Source organism: Lucilia sericata, unplaced genomic scaffold (assembly GCF_015586225.1).
Source record: "Lucilia sericata isolate MDLA Ls3-8-SP2 unplaced genomic scaffold, ASM1558622v1 Contig000201F_arrow, whole genome shotgun sequence".
Classification (NCBI taxonomy): Eukaryota; Metazoa; Arthropoda; class Insecta; order Diptera; family Calliphoridae; genus Lucilia; species Lucilia sericata.
The window spans coordinates 99,086-122,458 of record NW_023994229.1 but is presented as its reverse complement, the minus strand read 5'-3'; the positions used below and the strand labels follow the sequence as shown (position 1 = coordinate 122,458).

Genomic DNA, 23,373 nt, shown 5'->3' with positions numbered 1-23,373 from the left:
TTTTTCAGTGAAAATCTGGAAATCGTCACATTTTTTATCGAACGAAATATCAATTTTACTCGATCTTTAGTAACTCCTAATTCGTAATCGTTATAAAATTATACTATCCAACAAAAAATAATACCGGAAAGTCATATTATTGGTGGTGTCGAGTATAATAAGAATATGTTTTTGAAATTTCCCAAACACTGTCAAAATTTTGTGTTACGGATACGGCCATAACTCTTAGAAGTTAGTGTTTATAAGCAAATTATGGAATTAAAGTCATTTTCTGAAAGCAAGTTTGTAAGGGGACTATAGGGCCAAGAGATCGCAGTGCTTTACGTGCAGCCCCGTTGCTTAACTTCCAAAATGCAAAAACATTACTTCCGTCTACAACCATGCAGCTGGGATGCAGTCGGCAACAGCACCTAGAAACGTAATTAGTAGACCGAAATACGAATTCATCAAATAAGCCGAGAACTTACTCACAGAGAACACACTGTGGTATATCCGGTATGAACAAAGTACACTGAAAATACCCGGACAAGGAAGGAAAATTCAATGGTATCACTTGTATAAGATACCTTACATCCATCACCATTCAACCCAGCACACTTCTCATTCATCCGACACACTCATAGAGGAAAACACCCGATAAACATCCATCCCGTATCATATACACTTCACAACCACTGATTTTCAATGCTTAGTCCCACTCCTTTGTAGGGTATCTGTTGTCTAAGCAACAGCAGCGAACTTATCTAGATTTATAAGCTTTACCGTGTATCAGTCTTCCAACCGTTAGAATGTCTAAGTGATTAAAGTGAACACCTGCCTTGACGCTTTATTTCACGGTGGTATTTTTCATCCACTGGGTAGACTTAGGACGGTCTACCACGCGCCCCTGAATCCCTCTATTAAGAACTCAAGTGGCAATTTATGTACATGTTTGTGTCGGTCCATGTACAAGCACATTGCTGAAGTACACGAGCTATCTAATCTCTTGACATAGTAGTCCCGTTGCGGAATGATAGGCATGCGATCAATCCCAACGCAAACCCCAACAAGAAAAAAGAAATCACTGGTTAATAAATGCCCCGGGTCGTTGAGTGGCAGGCCTCGACCATAAGTCGCGTAGCATGAAATAATATGCAAGAGCACCGAGAACTTCCCTGAAGTAAAAAGTCCGATCGTTCACCAACTTACATCAGTTCCATTTTTAGATCATAAAGAACCATCTAGGGAATGACAGGCAACTACCAAGTGTCAACCTGAAAATTCCCCAACCTATACTGGCGCCCTACTAGGGTGATCGATTATTCGACATTTTCCAAAAACCGGTTTTCGAATAGTTCGAACAGTTGACATTTAAAAAAAACCGGTTGATATTACCGGAAATTCAGAAAAAACCGGTTAACCGGTTTTTCATTATAAATAAAACAAATATATTTTAATTTGAAAAACTTATTGCTTATGTTTAAATTTGATTAATAAAACATGGCCCGAAATGATTTTTAACAGTTTAAAAGATAACTTTAGATCTAGTCGTCTGATTTACACTATTTCTTTAATATAAAAAAAATTTGGAAAAAAGTGGGACACTTCTGTTAAACATAAGGTACTATGTAATCCTAGCTTATTTTAAAAGCCCTGTTTAGGAAATTTGCATAGGCATTCCAACACTTCCATAAAATTTCAGCCGTAAATTAATTATGGTAATTGGAATATAATCTTAAGATTGATAAAATTTTATCAAACAGTTATCAATTTTACAAATAAATTTTTTTAATTAATTAGGAAAATCAAAAAAGTTTAACCAAAGGAGCTGTAGAAAAATATACGATAGTTCCTCGACTCGAATATTTTTAAAATTTAGACGGGCTGTATTATTATTTACTTAAAAATTTCATTTAAATAATCTTTGAATACAAAGCAAATAAAAGTATTCGAAACCGGGTTTTAAAAAGTAAAAAAACCGGGTTATTCGATATTCGAAAAATCAACATTAAGAAAAAACCGACACTGGTAAAGCAGAAAAAACTGGTTTTAAAACCGGTTGAAAAATCGAGTCGATCACCCTACGCCCTACTACGTGAAGAGTAAAAGATACTCAACGGGTTGAGGAATCCAGCATAAGTTGCTCTGTCACATCACCCAGCAACATCTGTTGATGGCAACAGCACCGAAAAGCCCCGATTTTTGCAAAAATCATAAAAAATAAGTTTTGTTGAAGTCTTAATGATACTGCTAATTTTTAAAATTATCACGCCGTATATGATCCTAGTCCAACTTGACCTGGGGCCCAATTACGGCATACGATATCGATCGAAATCTCAATAGAATCTAAATGGAGATTTCGATCGATATCGTATGCCATAATTTGGGCCCTGAAGTCCATAATTCTCTTTTAAATACAATTATTACTATAATATGAACTATAAATAACTTTTATATACAGACAAATCCTTCCAACAAATTTTATGAAAGTCGGACCATTTTTGACCATACAACTCATATAAAGCATCATCCAGAAATCTGTTTTTAAAAAAATTTTGTTTTTTCTAAAAATATTAATAACTTAGTCCATTGTTAATGGATTTTTTAAAACAAAGTCGCGTTTTATTCGAAAATAAACATTCATTTTATACTATTTTCAGAAGTTCCTTAAAAGAAAGCTTCAAATTCATAAAATGTTTAAGAAATAGAAACCAGTAATAGAAAAACTGAAAGATTTAAAAGTTTTAAAGTTATACAAACAGCAATATACCATTCGAAAACCATTAGCTTTTGCTTTCTAAATCATTTGATAAACTTAAAATCCGTTGATATTCAACACATAACTTAAGATTTTTTAAGTATTTTGAAAATTTTGAAAGTTGTGCTCGATCTATCAGAAAAATTGTATTTTGTATCATAATGGCATTTTATAAAAAATACTCAGAGTGAAAAATCAATCGAATATTAAAAAAATTAGATCGGTCTGATCATGTGAGATCCCTTAAATTCTCTTTTGAGATTTCGATTTTTATCCAGTCGCAAGTTTCGCAAGAATATCGACGTTAATATTGTAAATTATAGTTATTAGATAAATATAACAAATTGAATAAATAGAATTCTTAAATGTTCCGATTTGTGGGAGTTAGACCAACAAAATAAGAAGAAAAATAATAGTTTGAAAAATTTTATCATTCTCTCAGAAATATTTAATAAAGTCTCTTGAAACTTGAGTTTTTAAATTTTCTGATCAGTTGGCATGTGATCCACACACATGTGCAATCTAACAAAAACAGATGATAGTGACTTTTCTCTGTATAAGGGGGTTGATTATGTATTTCACGAAAACAAATGGCACGTGTCAACAATTATTTGCAAATTGCAAACTATAAGTTGCATTATCCACAAATAAGGAGGGATGTTTTTAACACATTTGCAACACTATATACACAATAGTGGTGTGTAAAATGCACAGTAACTATCAAAAATTTACCCATAAACAAATTGACAACGTTGTTGTAAAATTACAAAAAATCGCCACTTTTTGCATTTGAAGGTTGCTTATAAATATATATATTCGGCTTCTATTTATAATTCACCCTTATTGAATTGTCACACTATTGTTTGTCACTGTACTATGCAGCACATTAGAAAAATTGTGGTGGAAATATTATTCGAGTGCTACTTTTTTATTGCAATTTTTTATCAATCAGTTTTTTAATTTGCTAAAAAATGATTAGCCAATAGGATGTAAGCAATAGGGGTTTAAATATGAACAAATAATACATAAAGAAGTAAATAAGTATTACACATGTATAAAAACTCGGCACATAACGATAAGACCGAAAAAAAAGTTTTCAAAATAAAATTCAAGTTTAGATTTTTTTATCCAAAACTTAAAAAATTTTTCCTAGCTCCCTCCTTTTTGTCCATTTCTTGTTTAACTTAGTATTAAGTGTTCACAAATAATCGTAATCCACCTCCCAAAAAATCAGTCACAGGATTTGTTCTATGTTTTCTTTCACCCAAGGGCCAGTTTTATATCAAGTTCTTACTTTACTTAAGAATATTTCTGAATATTATGTTTAAGGAGCCATCCTAATTGAATTAGATATAGTGTTGGATTGGAGGTAAATAGCTTTTAAGGTTTGTGACTTTACTATATTAAACTTAAAGAAAATATTTTTATTTACTAATTGTTAACATGTATTTGAGAATACTTCTGTGCAAGCTTTTTGGTTTTTATGTTTATATTTATCGGGGTTCATGGGGTATAGCGAGTGCAGCACCCTACAAGAAAAACCCTTCTCAAAGAAATCATTTTATATTTCTAAACTTTAAAACATACGCACTTTACTAAACGTTTGAGAATAACATATACACTAGAAAACAGATATACATACGTATATGAATGTATACCCAACAGTTTTAGGGGACCGTCCTGAACTAATAGTTTCTACTTGTCATTTAAAATCCTCACTGGTTAAAAGGAAGAGTTCTATTGACATAGATAAGAAAACTAAGATATGAACATTTTTTGTGATCCAAAGTAAACAGGAGGGTAATTACTTTGAATCACTAAAGTGATCCGCGAAACTTCTAGTATTTCGTAGTATATAACTGAATACCCGAAAAGATAAACATTTGTAGCTAATAAAATATATTAAAATGTTTTCAAATTTGACTACTGGATTTTTTAAACTAATTAGTTGATAACGATTGAAATCCTTTAGAGTTACATTGAGCGAATTTTGCTGCTGAATGTTTCAAGAATTTTACAAAATGTCTCTGCTTAAATGCAACTTTAGAAGGAAAAAGAATTTCGGGCCGTTTTCAATTAACGGACTGCTTGTCGTCGATGAACTCATAATACTTCCAGAGTTTAGAACAGGGGTTTCCATCGATTTTCCCTTTATTTGAGGGCAATATCTAGAAAAAAATGTGCTCCTTTTATTTCCCTATTTCTGTGAATTTGATGAAGGGAATATAAGGAACATAGATGATGTCCCTGTCAATGTAATGTTGAATTTTATGATTAGAACAACTTTCGTTCTATCTTGTATTTCTGGACCTGAGTATGTAAGTAAAGTACGGCGTTGTTTAACTACTGCTTTAAACACTTTCTGCAGTTACTTTGATAATTCTCGATTATTTGGAATATTTGAGACATTTTTAATATTTCATATTCATGGATGACCTGGCATGTTGTTACGGAAAACCATTGGTCGGTATAGAGATTTGAAAATCTCAAGACTTTTTAAATTAGGAGTTGGATATGAGTGTAATCAGAACTATATAAAATTCTGCAGATGTTTAAGACATTAGAATGAAATGAAATTTTTTTTGAGGACGTGGTCCTGGCATAAGGTCAATAGATATTGCTATCCATAGAATTTTTTCAATATTTTTAGAGCAAGTTCTTTTAAATATATCTATCTATCTATGTATCTATCTATCTATCTATCTATCTATCGATCTATCGATCTATCGATCTATCGATCTATCTATCTATCTATCTATCTATCTATCTATCTATCTATCTATCTATCTATCTATCTACCTATCTATCTACCTATCTATCTATCTATCTATCTATCTATCTATCTATCTATCTATCTATCTATCTATCTATCAAATATGTGTTCCAGGGATCGTGATAAGTGTTCTTGTAAAGTTTTGCCCGACATATGGCGCATAAGTTTTAATTTTCAGTCAATTACACCTGAACCGCTACACCGATTATTTTAAAATTTGAGGGGTATATACATATATCTTTACGTGAAGATCAATGCGGACCGCTATAGCTCCCTAAATTTTATGTAATGTCTACATTTATTTAAGTCCTATTCTATTTCTACAACTTTCTGAAGCCATCAATTCACATAACAGCTGAAATTTTTAATACTTAAAGCACTTTCTATTCAAAAGATCATAAAGGAGTTTTGGTTAGTGAAAATCAAATATGTTTTGAGGTTTTCGATAAAACTGATAGTTCGAACGAGTGGCCCAGAACTATTGGGGTATCATAAGTACTAATCCAAACATCTATGGATGAATGAATGAAGAAATGAATGGAGTAAGTAAGTAAAGAAACACTGAGCCCTATTCCATGTAATTGTTCTTCTTATTACTTGAGTTGTTGTTGTTATTGTTATTTTGGATGTGATGATGATGATGCCTTTGATGATACTGTATGTACTATTTCTAATGGTCGTGGATTCCAATTTCGGGTTCTTTTATGCGTGCGTATATGTGTGTGTGTCTATTTATATGTATAAGTTCTCTGCAAACTGCGTATTGATAAAATGTTGATGGTTTCTATATATTTTGTTTTTGTTGTTGTTTTTTCCTTTCATTCTTGTTATTTTTGTAGATCGCTCTATTGCTATTGCCATAGCCGCTGCTGCTGCTGATAGTTTTAAATATTTCCCATAGTTTTATTTCTTTTTTTCGGGGGTTCTTAGAAATAGTTAAACATAACTAAACGTCAGTATGTCAGTGTGCGTCATGCGTAGCATTTGTGTGCATTAGAAAACGGATAGAACGAATAGTAAAAGAAAATAAATAACAAACACGCACAAATCCAAATAAATTACCCAAAAAACACACATTTTTGTAACAAACAATTAAGTGATAAAACCAAATATTTGATATTGAAAAAAATACAACATAAAAAATCCAACAGCAACTAAAGTTACAAATTTAAAGTGAATTTTAAAAGACGACTAAAAGAATTATTAAAAAAAATAATAAATATTAAGAAAGCTTATCAAGCAACATGATCAATTCAAACAATCAAGCTAATATGGAAAATGATAATAATGGTGCTGCAGCTAACAATTTTGATGACAGTACACTCCAACAAAACACAATGGGATCTAATAGACCTCCAATAGGTAAGTAGTTTTTAAAAAACTCTAAATTATTATGTTGCATCAACAGGTCTTAACATTTTTATTTATACACTCACATAAAAAACCATTCACATTTTTTTTAGAAAAATACCAATAAGATATCTGTTTGTATTGTTGTAGAGTTTTTTATTGAAGAACAAAAAAGTATTGTTTGTTTTATTGGTTCGGTTGAGTAAGAAAATTCAAACTGCAAAATGTGTTGAAAAAAACATTTATTATTATCATCCCTTAAATTATTATCCAGAAATAGAATTTATGAGTACACACACTCTAGCGCTAGATATAAAGTAATGGGGGTTAGAAATCATAGAAACATGTATTTCTATTTGCATCTAAATATAATAGTTGGGAGAGTGATCATGATTTTGTATAAGAGAACTTTGTATAAGAGATTTTATCCTAGTATTGTATTTTACTGTTATAAATCCCAATAGCATTATAAGTTTTATGAAAACATTATATTGTACTAAAAACATAAAGTATTGGATCGAAAAACGTAATATCGAAAAATTATGAAAATAGAAATTCATATTCCTTTTAAGAATTTTTTCTTTCGATTTTTTTAATAAATCTCAATGTGTAATTATTTTAAGAATGATTACTAGTTTTAAGTAATAAAATCGTTCTTACATTTTTAAGTACGAGTTAGGCTAAAATTGAGAAAAATAAAGTTAAAATACGATTTCTTTCTGTGTATCTGTAATGAAATTTGGATTTGCATTTAGAAAAGGAAAAACTGTATTTTATAACTTTTGTAAAATATTGTTTTCATAAAATTTATTACACAATAAATCTACACCTGGGTTATGACCAGGGAAACCAAAATATTCAAATCCATTTATAAAGTGCCTCTTATGGACACCTGGAGAAGATATTTATACGTTTTAACGAACCTCGTTATAACGAAAAACGAATTGTTTTTTCAATCTCTTGAAAAAAACCTCTTTATATAAGGAAGAAATGCTGAACTAAAAAAACCTCAATATAGCGAAGTATTCGCCCCAAAATCTTCTATATAACGAAGTCCAAATAAAACAAAATCAAATTTAAAGCAAAGTCAGTCGTATCCAGTGTTTCCATATAGGAAGATTTATCTTCATATAAAATTCAAAGATCATCTAGACTTGGTTTTACATCTACACCAGGTTTATGACCAGGGAAACCAAAATATTCAAATCCATTTATAAAGTGCCTCTTATGGACACCTGGAGAAGATATTTATACGTTTTTGGAACATATTAGAATTTGTACATAGATTAGTAAGCGAATATTTTACCCAGTAAAACTTCGATATAACGAACCTCGTTATAACGAAAAACTCAATATTACGAATTGTTTTTTCAGTCCCTTGAAAAAACCTCTGTATATAAGGAAGAAATTCTGAATTAAAAAAAAACCTCAATATAGCGAAGTATTCGCCCAAAAGCTTCTATATAACAAAGTACAAATAAACCAAAATGAAATTTAAAGCAAAGTCAGTCGTGTCCAGTGTTGACATATATGAAGATTTATATTCATATAAAATTCAAAGTTCATGTAGACTTGTTTTATATCTGTATGCGATCGAAAAAGATTTTCCCAAAAAAAATTGCTGCCAAAATCAATATTGGAACTAATACCTAGATTTGGAAGAAGACTACAAAGCTCCGTTCAAAGTTTTAATCAACGATCGGGAAGAGGGGCCCAAAATTTCTATAATGTTTTATATGGAATAAAAAACGCACAAATATAGGTCCTACACCCATCATAAATCGATCAATCTAATCGATTTAGAATAATTCATATCATATCGTCGGCCAGGCCCGACTGTACTTTTTTGTTTGTTACTAATATTTTTGGATAGAATAGACTTTAGATACAAAAACTTTAGTATCGTTATAACTATATTCGTATTTCTTGTAATTTCGTTATGTCAAAGTTTCACTGATACATATTTATAGCGTTATTCGCGTATTTATAACGAAGTATTTTGCTATCCCCTTGAGATTCATTATATCGAAGTTTGTCTGTAATTTGAAATTTGTAGTACTTAGGTATATTTTCGAGTTTTCGAGATTTATAGTAGAAACATTAGAAAGAAATTATAACGACATCGATACGATATCGCTAGAGTGATCAACTCAAGGGTGCTGTTTTAAAATATCAGCAATATTTGTGAAAAATTTATTAGTTGAAATACGTTTTGCCCATCTCTTGAATTTCGGTATATATATTGTGATGAGTCTAGCTTATGAAAAAAAAAAATATATGTATTCCATGGGTTCTAAAACCTTTATGGTGAGTTTTCTTTTGCTTTTCGATTTCAATCAGTGACGTATCTTACGAGATATGAAGTGTAGCTTCGTAAAAGGTCTTTAAATATTAAATTTATAGTTTTATTTGTAACGTATTCTATTAGTTTGCAGATTATTGAGAGCTTACTTCCAAACATCGAATCCGAACGTTTGGTCGGTCAAGCTAAATCGTACTTTGAACAATACTTTTATAGTCGAAGCACATACATACATACTAACATTAAAATATTTCTCATAGATCTTGTAATAGACGTTTACGTTATTTAAAAAAAAGTCAAAACCCAAATTCTAAAGGATCCGCATCTGGAATCTGAATCCATCTCATCAGGTTTTTAAGATATCGTGTCATGGCCATATTTGAGACGTTTTTTGGCCATACTTGATATGATATCTCCCTTCGAGTTGCCTTAAAATTTTGTTGACCTTATTTATTTGACAATAACTAATTCCAAATTATGTGCATAATTCAAAAGATATAAGCAAAATCCCTAAAAAAACATATATCTCGAACACAAAGTTATTTAATAATATTTAATTCAAATACCAAAATTATCGAAAGCATGTCTAATAGAATAAAATTTTTATCACGAAGATATTTGATGCTTTAAAATCATAGATAAAGAATATCCTGCAGAAAATTATAAAATTTTCAGTTAATTCATCACGATATAAAATTTTAAAAAAAATTTCTTAAAGGATTTCTGAAAGGATAAATAGTCCTCAACCACTTCAAGAACATTAATAAATGCAAAGAGATGGTATATCACTAATTAATATTAACTTGTTAAACAATATTCACATAATTTAAACTACCGTGCGAACTATGAGATTCATGCGTTTCCTTTAACACAGGAATCAAGATGGCTACAAGCTCACAGCACTATCTACAAGCGTATGATCATCATAAAGATTTCTTAAATGAAATAAACAACACAGAGACAAATTAAACTTAACTCAAATGTAAATGACAAACTACATACATATTTCAGTTTTCTCGAACAGAACTATCGAAACGAAACAGATTCCCACCAATAGACTCCCATAAACATATGTACGTATGAATGATATGCGTGCTGAGCTGCGTATTTCTTTTTAGACACATAAACTGGTTTCTTTTCTAATATTAATCCCAAAACTATGAAAGCAATAACAAAAACAACTAGAAAAAAGCTTACGTTGTTTGTAATAATAAGAAAAAAATTAGAACAAACACGTTTTTTTCTCTAACAAGCTTTCAACCACTCACCGATCGATCTATGAGCAAGAAGCTAGTTAATTAAAATAAATAAAAAATTGTATGTTTAGGCCACCGTGTGTATGTGTCTCTTCATTGTTAGAATATGCAAAGTTTCGGGGTTTGTCTATGTGGAAGAAAGGATTTTGTTGGGAATAAGCAAAGATAGATTTCAATCAAATAGTTTAAAGTTTTTCTAATATTTTAAAGCCATTGTTAGTGGTAGTACATGTGTACTTGAATTAGTTTTGCTTCCAAAACAACAACAATATTATCTCTTTTCATATACACACACTAGCATATACGGAAATATTCAACAACAACATTCCATCTGCAACGCATTCCATTCATACTCACTCGCATTCAAATTCAAATGTTTGTTCAAAATTCATTCAATTCACTAAATAAATTCTCGTAATTTGTTGTTGGTCGGGGACACAGTGTTTTGAATGAGGCAATCGTATTTTGATAACGACGCCACTTACGATCTCTGAATATGTGGTATGCGAGTGTAGGGGCCTGAAAAATGATTAAACCCAACAAACATTGATATGGGCAGTATAAATCTGAAGTAAACTTAAGCCGGTTGAATTGAACAACTTTCTCAAAATATCAATAATGATTTTTTAATTTGATAAATATTTTTTAAAACCAAAATTTAATATCATAAACTAGAGCTGATATCTAAATTTTGTTCATTAAACCTGTGCTTTATGGGTCCATGATAACAATATCTGATTTAGATTGAATTTTACAAATTTGGAAACTATATGAAAAGTTGTTTAATTAAACAACCACTAAAACAAGTTGTTTAGATTAAAAAGCTTTTTTTGGGTGGTATACTTTACTTTCAATTTCATTTTAATCCGAAATAATTATGTTTGTTGGTTTAAAATGCGTGTAATGTGTGTGTAGAATGTATGTTTTTCCAAACGTGAGAATATGTTGTTGTACAGACGATAAAGAAAGAAAGCTATAAAAGCAATGTAATCAAAATAAAACAAACAAAACAAAAACGAAATGAAATGAAAACGAAAAAAAAAAAAAAAACAAACACTAAAATGAAAATAACAAAAATATTTTTCAAGACGTACTACGTAGTAAAGACGAACATGGAAAATACTTGAAAACTGAAATTCATTCATTCATTGTTACGAATTATGTAGGCAGAACTTTGAAATGATTAAATTGTAGGTGGTCTAATAGGGCGAAAGTAACTGAAAAGCTACTAGTCACGTAAATAGTTTCATGGGAATAGAAACAATCAGTTAGTTGATCACTTTTACATTCCTACATTCCATGACTTGTGAAAAACCAACAGATTGAGCTGCAGTGAACTCTATCTATCTATCTATCTATCTATCTATCTATCTATCTATCTATCTATCTATCTATCTATCTATCTATCTATCTATCTATCTATCTACTATCTATCTTCTATCTATCTATCTATCTATCTATCTATCTATCTATCTATCTATCTATCTATCTATCTATCTATCTATCTATCTATCTATCTATCTATCTATCTATCTATCTATCTATCTATCTATCTATCTATCTATCTATCTATCTATCTATCTATCTATCTATCTATCTATCTATCTATCTATCTTCTATCTATCTATCTATCTATCTATCTATCTATCTATCTATCTATCTATCTATCTATCTATCTATCTATCTATCTATCTATCTATCTATCTATCTATCTATCTATCTATCTATCTATCTATCTATCTATTATCTATCTATCTATCTATCTATCTATCTATCTATCTATCTATCTATCTATCTATCTATCTATCTATCTATCTTGCCAAGTTACAAGTTACTCAAGTTATAGTGTTGAATAAAAAGCATAATGAAAATCTAATTTTATAAACTTTGACCTTCAAGTTGAGTGATTCAGTGAGTGATTCAGATTAAGGTTTTTTATATCAGTTAAGTTTTGTAGATTAACTAGTTCTAATTGCATTCTACTTTCACGTTAACACCAATGATTTTTTATTGAAATTATCGCCTTTGAAACTAGTCTAACGGTATCTTTATAGAGTCGACATGCAATCTAGAAAATGGATAAAATTTTTTTGATATCGGATACTTATTAAAATATTAAAAAAGTCTAATTAATTATTAATTTAATATCTTTCTTTTATTAATTTCAGAACCTTATGAAACCGAAGGAGTTCGTTATGGCAAATGCAAATGGTTTAATGTGGCCAAAGGTTGGGGTTTTATAACACCCAATGATGGTGGCCAGGAAGTGTTTGTACACCAAGTAAGTTTAACTTTCATTTGAATTTTAATTACAAATTTTTAACCTAAAAATTATTTATAATTAGAGTGTCATACAAATGACTGGATTTCGCTCATTGGGAGAACAAGAAGATGTTGAATTTGAATGTCATTTAACTGAAAGAGGTCTAGAGGCTACACGTGTATCTGGCAGTCATGGTAAGTTAAACTAATTTAGCAAATATTACAACAATTATAAACTTATTACTCTTTTAAAGGTTCCGATTGTCATGGCAGCACCTTTCGACCGCGTACCAAAAAACGTCATCGTCGTGTACGCTGCTATAATTGTGGTGAATTTGCTAATCATATTGCTTCGAAATGTCATTTGGGACCTCAGCCTAAACGTTGTCATTTGTGTAAACAAGACGATCATTTATTTGCTAATTGTCCCACCAAACAGGTTAGTTTTAAAGACAACATATTTTAAATTTTATTTTTTTTTATTTTATTAAATATTTTTCCCAGAATTCCTCAAACAACTCTCTACAACATTCCTCGAAAGATGAACATTCCTTTAACAGTGAAAATGAAGCGAATAACCAACAAGGTGAAGGCAGATAACATTATTTGATAGAGAAAATTTAAAAGGATAATGGAAATATTAGTACAACTTTTGGCAATTCTTTTTTTTATGGTCTAATGCTAATTTAACAGAAAAAAAAATGAGGCTAAATATACAAAGTACAATTTAGTTTATAATTTTAGTAGATATTTAATAAGACAGTAAAACCATTTATAAAAATATAGTTTTTTAAAACTCAGGATTAAAGTAAAAAATAAAATGTTTTAAAATATAGTTCCGTAAATGTAATCCTATTAAAACTACATACCTCACTATTTCTCCAAACTAGATATTTGTAGTAAAAAAGTTTGTATATACATATAAGAAAGAGTTTTGCAAATAAATAGTTTTAGTTTATAAATTATTTTTACTTAATAAAAGACTTTTTTTCTTAAATTTAGTGTTATTTATATTTTAAAACTTATTTCTTTTACAAATCAACTTCCCTATACACAGTTTGTATTCTGTGTTAAAAGTCTTAAAACAAAAGTTTAAAAAACTCTAAATGAAACTTTTATATTTCTATGTATGAAACATACATACATTCATTTTTGTACATATTTGTATTAAAGAAGTTGAAGTTATTTCTTTACTTTTTTTTTTGTATTTGCTCAAATCCATTTTCAATCCATTATGATATTTTTCTTTGTATGTCGAGTGTCATACTGAGAAAAAGAAATCATTTTATTGTACGTATACATGTTTAGAGTTTCTTTTTCTAAACTTTTACTACAATTTATCGTATTTATTGATATGTCTATAACAAATACTTAGAAAGTTGAAGGATTTGAAATATTTTTTTAGAAATTAAAGTAAAATTTATTATGTGTTTAGCGTTAAGATCTACGATTTGTATTTAAAAATATCATATTCGGAACTGGTACTCAGTAAACGTTTTGTATATGACTCCCTTTCAGTTATAATTATCACTATTTTTGAGAGACAGTTCAACATTTTTCCATTTTTATAGTTTTACTAAAATAGAAGCTTTCCCATGACAATTGGATCTTCGATCCTAAACGACCCAAGTCATACTCGTCCAAAGATTGTTAATCCAGCGACAGCTATATCAACCGAAAGCATTTTCCCCAAACTCAGCAGCTTATTAAAGAACTTCTGAGTAATAGGCCCATTAGTGGAGTCAATGTTTCAAAACTTGCCAGTCGTGGCACATCCCAGGGGGGGGGATAGTTCTGTCTCCCTTACTCTGAAATGTGGCTATGAAGTCTTTGCTAACTGAATTTGATAAAAGGAGAACTAAGACTGTCGCTTATCCTGACAATGTTAAGGTATTGATATCTGATAATTTACTTGATACATTGCATGAAATCTATACAAAACAGGATTAATAAGGCTAATATAGCTATTTACACCTGTAAGAGAACGGTGGCTTCTAATTAGGCCTTAACCCTAAATGTATGAACTGGAACTTTAAAGCAGTTGTTAAGCCCATAATGTTCTATTGTGTTATCATATGATGGCAGGCAATGAAAAGCGCTTCTCATTGTGCACCCTACGAAACAATGCACGGGAGCAATGAGGAGGACGCCTACGAAGGCCCTGCTAATTAGTTACCAGCTGACCCGGTGGCGATTCCACTGGTCCTTAATTCTACAATCAGACTAAACGCATGTGGTTCGTTACGACAAACGCTTCCATATACGAATTCCTGCTAGGAATTCAGTAACCGAGTTCCACTCAGCCAATGCTGTAACGAAACCAACTGTTTAACTTCGAGGTTAATTTGGCCTCTATACGATGCTCCCAGCTCAAGCTTATTGTTAAGCTTCCGTAGGGAAAGTCATAAAGGAACACTGTACAATTAGCAATTACGTGAGAAGAATGGGTCTCGAATATAACGACTACTGTAGGAGTTGTCATAATGAGGAGGAAGAGAAAACAATACCTCACCTCCTTTGTTATTGCCCAACATTCAATGAAAGTAGAGAACATTGTTTCGGCTTTGCTGCTTTCTCTGGTTTGGATGAGCTATCTCAGTTATGCCTCAAAAATATCCGAAATATTGTGAATCAAATCGGCTGATTTAAATCTGGAAGTAGTGAGTAGTACTTTAGTACTTTGTTTGCAATTGTCACCTGTGGAACTGGTTTTGAGGATGCATTATGAAACGGACATTCAATCAATGGAATGGTTCGAATTTGTCACTCTCTAAGAAGTAGATCTAGGGAAACACACCTTTTTTAGGAACTAGTTCTTATCTCAGTAATTTGTTCGGAATTGCCAAGTTTGGGATTAGTTTCTAGAAAGAGTTGATGGATTATAATCGTACAATATCTTTTGAAATCCCTAGTTCAATGGAAGCTATTCAAGAATTTGAAGTAGTTGTTTTTTTTTCTCTATTTTCCATTAAAAATTCGATTTTTTACACAGATCCAAATTATTACCAAAAAAAGTTTTATCAAAATTGAAATTGAGAAAAGTTTGGTTAAAAATTGTATTTAAATTTTGATAAAATTTAATAAGCACGTTAATAAAAATCTTTGCCTTAAACATCTAAATAACAAAAAGATAATTGAAATATTAGCAAAGTTTAAATTTCAAAAAGCTTTGATTAATAAGCACTTTCCTAAACGTTCTCCATTGTTGTTAAAAAAATAACGGAAATTATAATTATTTTAATTTCAGTACAAAATTGTATCAATTTGAAAGCTCAAGTAAAACCCCTGATAGCCATTTAAAACATTTACTATACCAAAAGCTTATAATAGACACAGACAACATGCGCATAAAAAGCAACTGATAAGAAAGCTTAACAAAACATTTGTCACGTGCTAAAAATGTTACACACATTGTAGGAATTTTACATTAGTTTCATTGTTTGTTTATTTAATGCTACGGCAACGCAGAATCCTTTAACGCGTACAACCGAGAAGCCGATGCAAGCCACCACAACCACAACAACACCCCCTAAAAACCAAATCGAGTGAAAACAAAAAAGTAGGCAACTTTTAAGCACAAAATAGTAGTAGATGGTTGAATGGACAGACATACAGTCAAACGTAGAGAATAACAACACACTCACAAGTAAACAAACATCCTTAAGTAAGAAACGAAATGTTCTTTTGGACAAAGGAAAACTTTTGTGGAGTGTATGCGGCATAAGGCTTTGAATGAAAGAAATTTTAACTATTTGTAATATGATTATTATTTATGTTATTGTTGTTTTTGCTTATTTATTTTGTTTTTATTTCTTCTACATTTATTTACTTATTTTTTCCCCCCCATGTGATGTTGTCAGTTGTGGTAGTTTCTCTTTTTTAAGGAGAGCCTTTAGAGTATAAGGCTTGGCCAAAAGCCAACGGATGTCACATTGTAATGGACGTACAAACAAGCGCACATTTGTAAAAAACAGGCAACAGCAACTACAACAACATCTAATGATAGCTTTCCTTCTAACTCAAAAAGGATGCAAAATCAGCTAACGCGCAAAATAGTTGCAGCACCACAGTTATAATTCGACTGTGCCAGCATACAAACGCGACTAATAATAAGGACGGAATATATTAAAATAACAAAATAAAAAGAAAATTAAAACATTTTTTACAAATTAAAAAATTAAATTAAATAAGTGTTAAAATAACATAAACAAAAGAATATTTGCTTTTAAAGAAATAAATCATTTAAAAATTAAGCAAATTTTTAAAGATAACAAAAATTTAATAATTTTTTTAAAAATGTAAAACTTTTTTTAAAAAAAAGTTGTGTTAAAATTTAAAAAATATATTTCAAAGTGTTGTGTTTGGGGCTATAAAATAGTTTTTGTTAAAGCTTCATTTGTTTTTGTTAAAAACTAAAACTAACATTGAAAACAACAACAATTTTTGTAAGATTTATAGTTAAAATTCCTTGATATTGGTTTCGTTATTTTTTTATATTCTTTTGGTTTTTGTCGTTAAAATACTTCAACCTACATTACATAATCATCATACCCTACTAGGAAAATGCGTACACTGATGAGGATACACAACAAGACAAGACACACACACAAGAACACAACAAGAAAAACAACAGAAATAAGGATTTCAAAAAAAAAAAAAAAAACAGGAGCTCTATCTATCTTTACACCATGAAATCCATGATACAAGTTGAATGAATGAATATGTAGAGTCAGTCTGCCAGTCTGTCAGTCAGTCAGTTAGTTTAGTTCAGTAAGTGTAAGCAGCAGCAAAAGGGCGTGTGTTTAAGCTTTAACGTTGTAAGCCATGAGTTATTGAGTTTGTTCAGATTATATTTTTATATCATGTTGAAGAGTGCTCCTCCATATATACTTGTACTAAAAGCAGCATAAGAAGCAGTGATGGCAGTAGTGCAACCACTACACCTACCACTCACACACGCACACATACACACATTTTTGGAGGGAAAAAACCGACAAGTGTAAGGAAAAAATGTTTCTATGCTCTACTCTGCAAGAACAATTGAATTGTATTCCCTTGAAATAACAACAAATCGTATGTTAACCCTTTTTCTAAAGATTGCCATGACCCAAAAACTGAATTCCTAAAACAAAAACAACACAATTATAAAAGACAATAACAACAACAACAAAAGCAGCAACAAACAACACAACAACAATCAACATTTTCCTTGACATCATCAGAATACACGTCTATCTATTGTTTTAATAAATCCTTTTTATTCTATTTTTTTATAATAAAAAACAATAAATGAATAATGTTATAAAAACCTCTAGAGAAATGAAATATTGTAGCAACATTAACAACAACAACAACTAAAACTAAAGGATTCGTAAGAAAATCGCAAGAAAATTATTAACGCAAGACATGCAAAATCCTACAACAAAAAATGTAAAAAAATAACGAAGATAAAAAGTAGAAAAACCTTAAAGGCACTCCCATAAAAAGCTGGTTCTTTTCTTTTAATCAGTTGGCTTTGTTGGTGTTTGTTAGTGGCACATTTTTTCTGTTTTACACCTCTGCCTTATAATTTTAATAGGCCACTATGCAACACTTAATAATGTTAGAATCATCATAAAGAAAATACTTGAGTTTTACGTTGTAAGCAGGGGTTCTTAAACGGGATTTTGACTAGTGGTTTAAAATTTTTGATTTAAATATTTTTATACTAAACTTTTATCGGGATACTTTTATAAATTGATATAGATTGTGAATTGTTAATTTTTTTAGATCTTATAAGTTTTGTTGTTATAAGTTTTTCGAGTTATAAGTTTTTCGAGCCCACTACGGCTTCTTATCAACAATCTCACAAGTTTTGAAGAAATTGAATGTGGGAATTATAAAAAGCCAATTTCCGTTCTATAATGCTGTTGTGTCCAATAAAAATTGATTTAGAAAATGTTTTCCCAAGTGAGACTTAAATTTAAGTCCGAATAAATATTCAATTGGTAATGATTATTATTAATAAGTTTAAAAGCACTAAACTAATTTTCCGCTAGACTACAAACTAGACTATAGACTGTTGACTACATAGTAGACTATGCTATAAACAGAATTATAGACTAGGCTAGTCTATAGGCTATACTAAAGACTATAGAGACTAGATTATAGACAAGACTATAGATTAGTCTATAGACTAGACTATAGACTAGACTATAGACTAGACTATAGACTAGACTATAGACTAGACTATAGACTAGACTTTAGACTAGACTATAGACTGGACTATAAAGACTAGACTATAGACTAGACTATAGACTAGACTATGGACTAGACTATAGACTAGACTAGACTAGACTATAGACTAGACTATAGACTAGACTATAGACTAGACTATAGACTAGACTATCGACTAGACTATAGACTAGACTATAGACTAGACTATAGACTAGACTATAGACTAGACTATAGACTAGACTATAGACTAGACTATAGACTAGACTATAGACTAGACTATAGACTAGACTATAGACTAGACTATAGACTAGACTATAGACTAGACTATAGACTAGACTATAGACTAGACTATAGACTAGACTATAGACTAGACTATAGACTAGACTATAGACTAGACTATAGACTAGACTATAGACTAGACTATAGACTAGACTATAGACTAGACTATAGACTAGACTATAGACTAGACTATAGACTAGACTATAGACTAGACTATAGACTAGACTATAGACTAGACTATAGACTAGACTATAGACTAGACTATAGACTAGACTATAGACTAGACTATAGACTAGACTATAGACTAGACTATAGACTAGACTATAGACTAGACTATAGACTAGACTATAGACTAGACTATAGACTAGACTATAGACTAGACTATAGACTAGACTATAGACTAGACTATAGACTAGACTATAGACTAGACTATAGACTAGACTATAGACTAGACTATAGACTAGACTATAGACTAGACTATAGACTAGACTATAGACTAGACTATAGACTAGACTATAGACTAGACTATAGACTAGACTATAGACTAGACTATAGACTAGACTATAGACTAGACTATAGACTAGACTATAGACTAGACTATAGACTAGACTATAGACTAGACTATAGACTAGACTATAGACTAGACTATAGACTAGACTATAGACTAGACTATAGACTAGACTATAGACTAGACTATAGACTAGACTATAGACTAGACTATAGACTAGACTATAGACTAGACTATAGACTAGACTATAGACTTAGACTAGAATATACTAGACTATAGACTATAGACTAGACTATAGACTAGACTATAGACTAGACTATAGACTAGACTATAGACTAGACTATAGACTAGACTATAGACTAGACTATAGACTAGGCTATAGACTAGACTATAGACCAGACTATAGACTAGACTATAGACTAGGCTATAGACTAGACTATAGACTAGACTATAGACTAGACTATAGACTAGACTATAGACTAGACTATAGACTAGACTATAGACTAGACTATAGACTAGACTATAGACTAGACTATAGACTAGACTATAGACTAGACTATAGACTAGACTATAGACTAGACTATAGACTAGACTATAGACTAGACTATAGACTAGACTATAGACTAGACTATAGACTAGACTATAGACTAGACTATAGACTAGACTATAGACTAGACTATAGACTAGACTATAGACTAGACTATAGACTAGACTATAGACTAGACTATAGACTAGACTATAGACTAGACTATAGACTAGACTATAGACTCTAGTCTATAGTCTAGTCTATAGTCTAGACTATAGACTAGACTATAGACTAGACTATAGACTAGACTATAGACTAGACTATAGACTAGACTATAGACTAGACTATAGACTAGACTATAGACTAGACTATAGACTAGACTATAGACTAGGCTATAGACTAGACTATAGACTAGACTATAGACTAGACTATAGACTAGACTATAGACTAGACTATAGGCTAGACTATAGACTAGACTATAGACTAGACTATAGACTAGACTATAGACTAGACTATATACTATAATATGTACATACTATTATATTATTGCGAAAATGTTCGATATCAAAAAGTACTAATTTTCCAGGTCTGACGAGTCATTCACCTCTTATGTATAAAAACTAAATACAACAACAAATAACAATATATCTGTTACAACTTTCCGTTGATACAACTGTGAAGGCAATGGGTTGGGAATCTGGTCGTTCTGGAGTGGAAATCCAATTGTCGTGGGAACGCCATGATGTCAGCACAGTTCCTATGTACATAATAACAAAAATTCTTATTTCATAAATTGTTTCGTAATATTTACTATATCTCCGTTATTATTAGGATAGGAAACTTCTCAAAATCATTTCTGATAGAATTATTAAATAATATGGTTGAATATGTATATAAATCTATTTAGATTTTAACGAACATACAGATATATAGACGGAAATAGTTAATCAACTATCCGTAAGGATCCAGATATTTTATAGGACTGAATTACATTGTAGAAATTGCAAACGGAATGAAACACTCATCTGTCTTCAGATAATTGATTTCAACAAACATACAGATTGACAGGCGGACATATCGTAATCGACTATCTGTAAAGATCTTGATATTTTATAGGATAGGATGATTATATTGCAGAAATTGCAAACGAAATGAAAGACTCATCTTGATCATTATGTTTCTCAATTACAAATGTCCATTTAGAATAATATATAACTTTAGATCTTTTACAGATGTCTGCTTGACTCGAGAAACATAACAAATTAGGAAAGAAAAAAATATATGAACCTAACTCTTACACATCCTTAAACACTTTACTTGGCCCAGTTTTCAATAAAAGTATTCCTTTAAAATACATTAAGAACAACTGCTTTAAAATATTCATAGAAAATTAAAACCCTCATTGCTACAATTTTATTCAGTCATTCATTCATGCATCCATTAATACATTTCTGTGTTGACTTTTTTATTTCTTTCTGTTCGCTTTTAAAAAGGTGCACAAAAATTCATTATTAAAATAATAAAAAAATATATATGTATATGTATATAAAATTGCAGAACAAAGTTGAAAAAAAGCAGCAATAAATAATAAAACAAAAATAATGGAAAAATAAAATATTTAAAAAATCCTCTTTAATTTAATTAAAAATAACATAATTAAAAAAAACATAACACTTTAGTGTTGGTTTTAAATTGAAAATCATTTGAAAGAAAAAGCCCGTCGTATAGAAAATATTTTACTGTCTACAAAAATATTAAAGGATAAGTGAAATTAGAATCAGGTAAGTTTATTATTATTATTTTTTTTTTTTTGTGTGTAAAATACAAAAAAAAAATCGATTCATTATATTTTGAAAACTAGAAAAAAAAGAAAACTTGTCTGCTACATTTAATATCAAACCCATCATCATACTTGAGAGAGATTTATACAATATGTGTTGATGACAGTTATTTGAGAGTATTTATTCTTAAAAATTGTTTTAAAAAATCTCAAAATATAAGCTTGTTTTAAAAGAATGTCTGATTTCAACAAAAGTTTGTTTATAACTTTTATAAATTTGTTGTTAATGTAACAAGTAAAACTACGCAATTTTTTATCCGGGGGTCTAAGCCTACAAATTTAAGCAACTTATGCTGGATAAGTCCATAAATTACTACATAAAGTAGGCTGAGATAGACAGTTAAATATGAAGGGATATCACCGATCACATGCTTGGCATACATAAGGGACTGCACGGTCTATGCGGGACATGTAGACGTTAAAGCTGTGGCTGCATCCCGACCTTAGCTGTGACAGTGATGCCTTTAAAACCGCAGTATTTATGGTGTCTTTCATAGTTTGATGTTAAAATTGGGATGACTCCTCCTTGACTCATTTGCTCATTTAGGTGTTAAAGTTGGGATAACTTTTACTTAGTGATCGGGATATTAGCGTTTATAAGTGAATTTTGACCTTCAAGTGATTCTCTGAAGAGGACTTTGTATAGGGGATAGGGCAAAATAAGAGTATGCGCCAAATTTCATAAAATTATCTTGGAAGTTGCGACCTGTGCGCGCAAAGTTTACATGGACACACAGACGGACAGACAGACAGACGGACGGACGGACATAGTTAAATCGACTCAGAAAGTGATTCGATTGGTATACTTTAAGGAGGGTGTATTCTTGGGTGTTACAAACCTCAGCTCAAATGCATAATACCCTCCCCCGCTATAGTGTTGTAGGGTATAAAAATATTCAAATGTTTTACCCCTAATTTATTTTATTTGCAAGGCAAAATTTTCAATAGATTAATTAACTGCATAATATGGTATTTAATCTAAATTATACTTGACATTATAAATAACACTTGAATTAAGAGTAACAATCTACGTATAAAAATGTTAACTATTTATAGTAAAATATTATAATATGCATTTTAGATAATAATAAACTGATAAGAATTTCTGTTAAAGGAAAGAGAATAATTCATATAAAAAAGTTCGCAAGAGGTTTATAGTCAAGTTAAAGAACCTAATGACAATCTAATTACAAACATCATAAACAAAGTGGGATAATTTTGTAATTTGTTTTACTTATTATTTCCTAAAGATTTAATTCTTTTTTAAGATGGTTTGTAGTGTTTGTGGCACAAAAGTATAAGTACATAATATAGAATATTTCAC

At 30.4% G+C, this 23,373-nt stretch overlaps 3 protein-coding genes across 3 annotated transcripts in view; 2 read left to right on the top strand and 1 right to left on the bottom strand.

Moving 5' to 3' along the window:
- The window catches only part of LOC119601952 (separin), a 55,634-nt gene that overhangs the window by 24,770 nt on the left and 7,491 nt on the right, over positions 1-23,373 (bottom strand). The gene's annotated exons all lie outside the window — the stretch shown is intronic.
- On the top strand, positions 6,755-13,280 carry LOC119601955 (protein lin-28 homolog). Its single transcript, XM_037953261.1, has 5 exons — positions 6,755-6,872; positions 12,587-12,699; positions 12,764-12,875; positions 12,935-13,119; positions 13,185-13,280. Exons 1-5 carry the CDS (start codon positions 6,755-6,757, stop codon positions 13,278-13,280), a joined length of 624 nt encoding a protein of 207 aa, XP_037809189.1.
- The window catches only part of LOC119601950, a 52,764-nt gene continuing 51,272 nt past the window's right edge, over positions 21,882-23,373 (top strand). The window contains exon 1 of the mRNA XM_037953244.1: positions 21,882-21,990. The gene's annotated coding sequence lies outside the window, so the exon portion shown is untranslated. The remainder of the gene's footprint in view (positions 21,991-23,373) is intronic.

What these genes read in the sequence shown, in the direction of transcription:
- LOC119601955 (XM_037953261.1), top strand. Translation starts at nt 6,755, where the DNA reads ATGATCAATTCAAACAATCAAGCTAATATGGAAAATGATAATAATGGT. An exon ending in ATCTAATAGACCTCCAATAG is followed by an intron (nt 6,873 to 12,586) that starts GTAAGTAGTTTT and finishes TATTAATTTCAG; the next exon opens with AACCTTATGAAACCGAAGGA. An exon ending in AGGAAGTGTTTGTACACCAA is followed by an intron (nt 12,700 to 12,763) that starts GTAAGTTTAACT and finishes ATTTATAATTAG; the next exon opens with AGTGTCATACAAATGACTGG.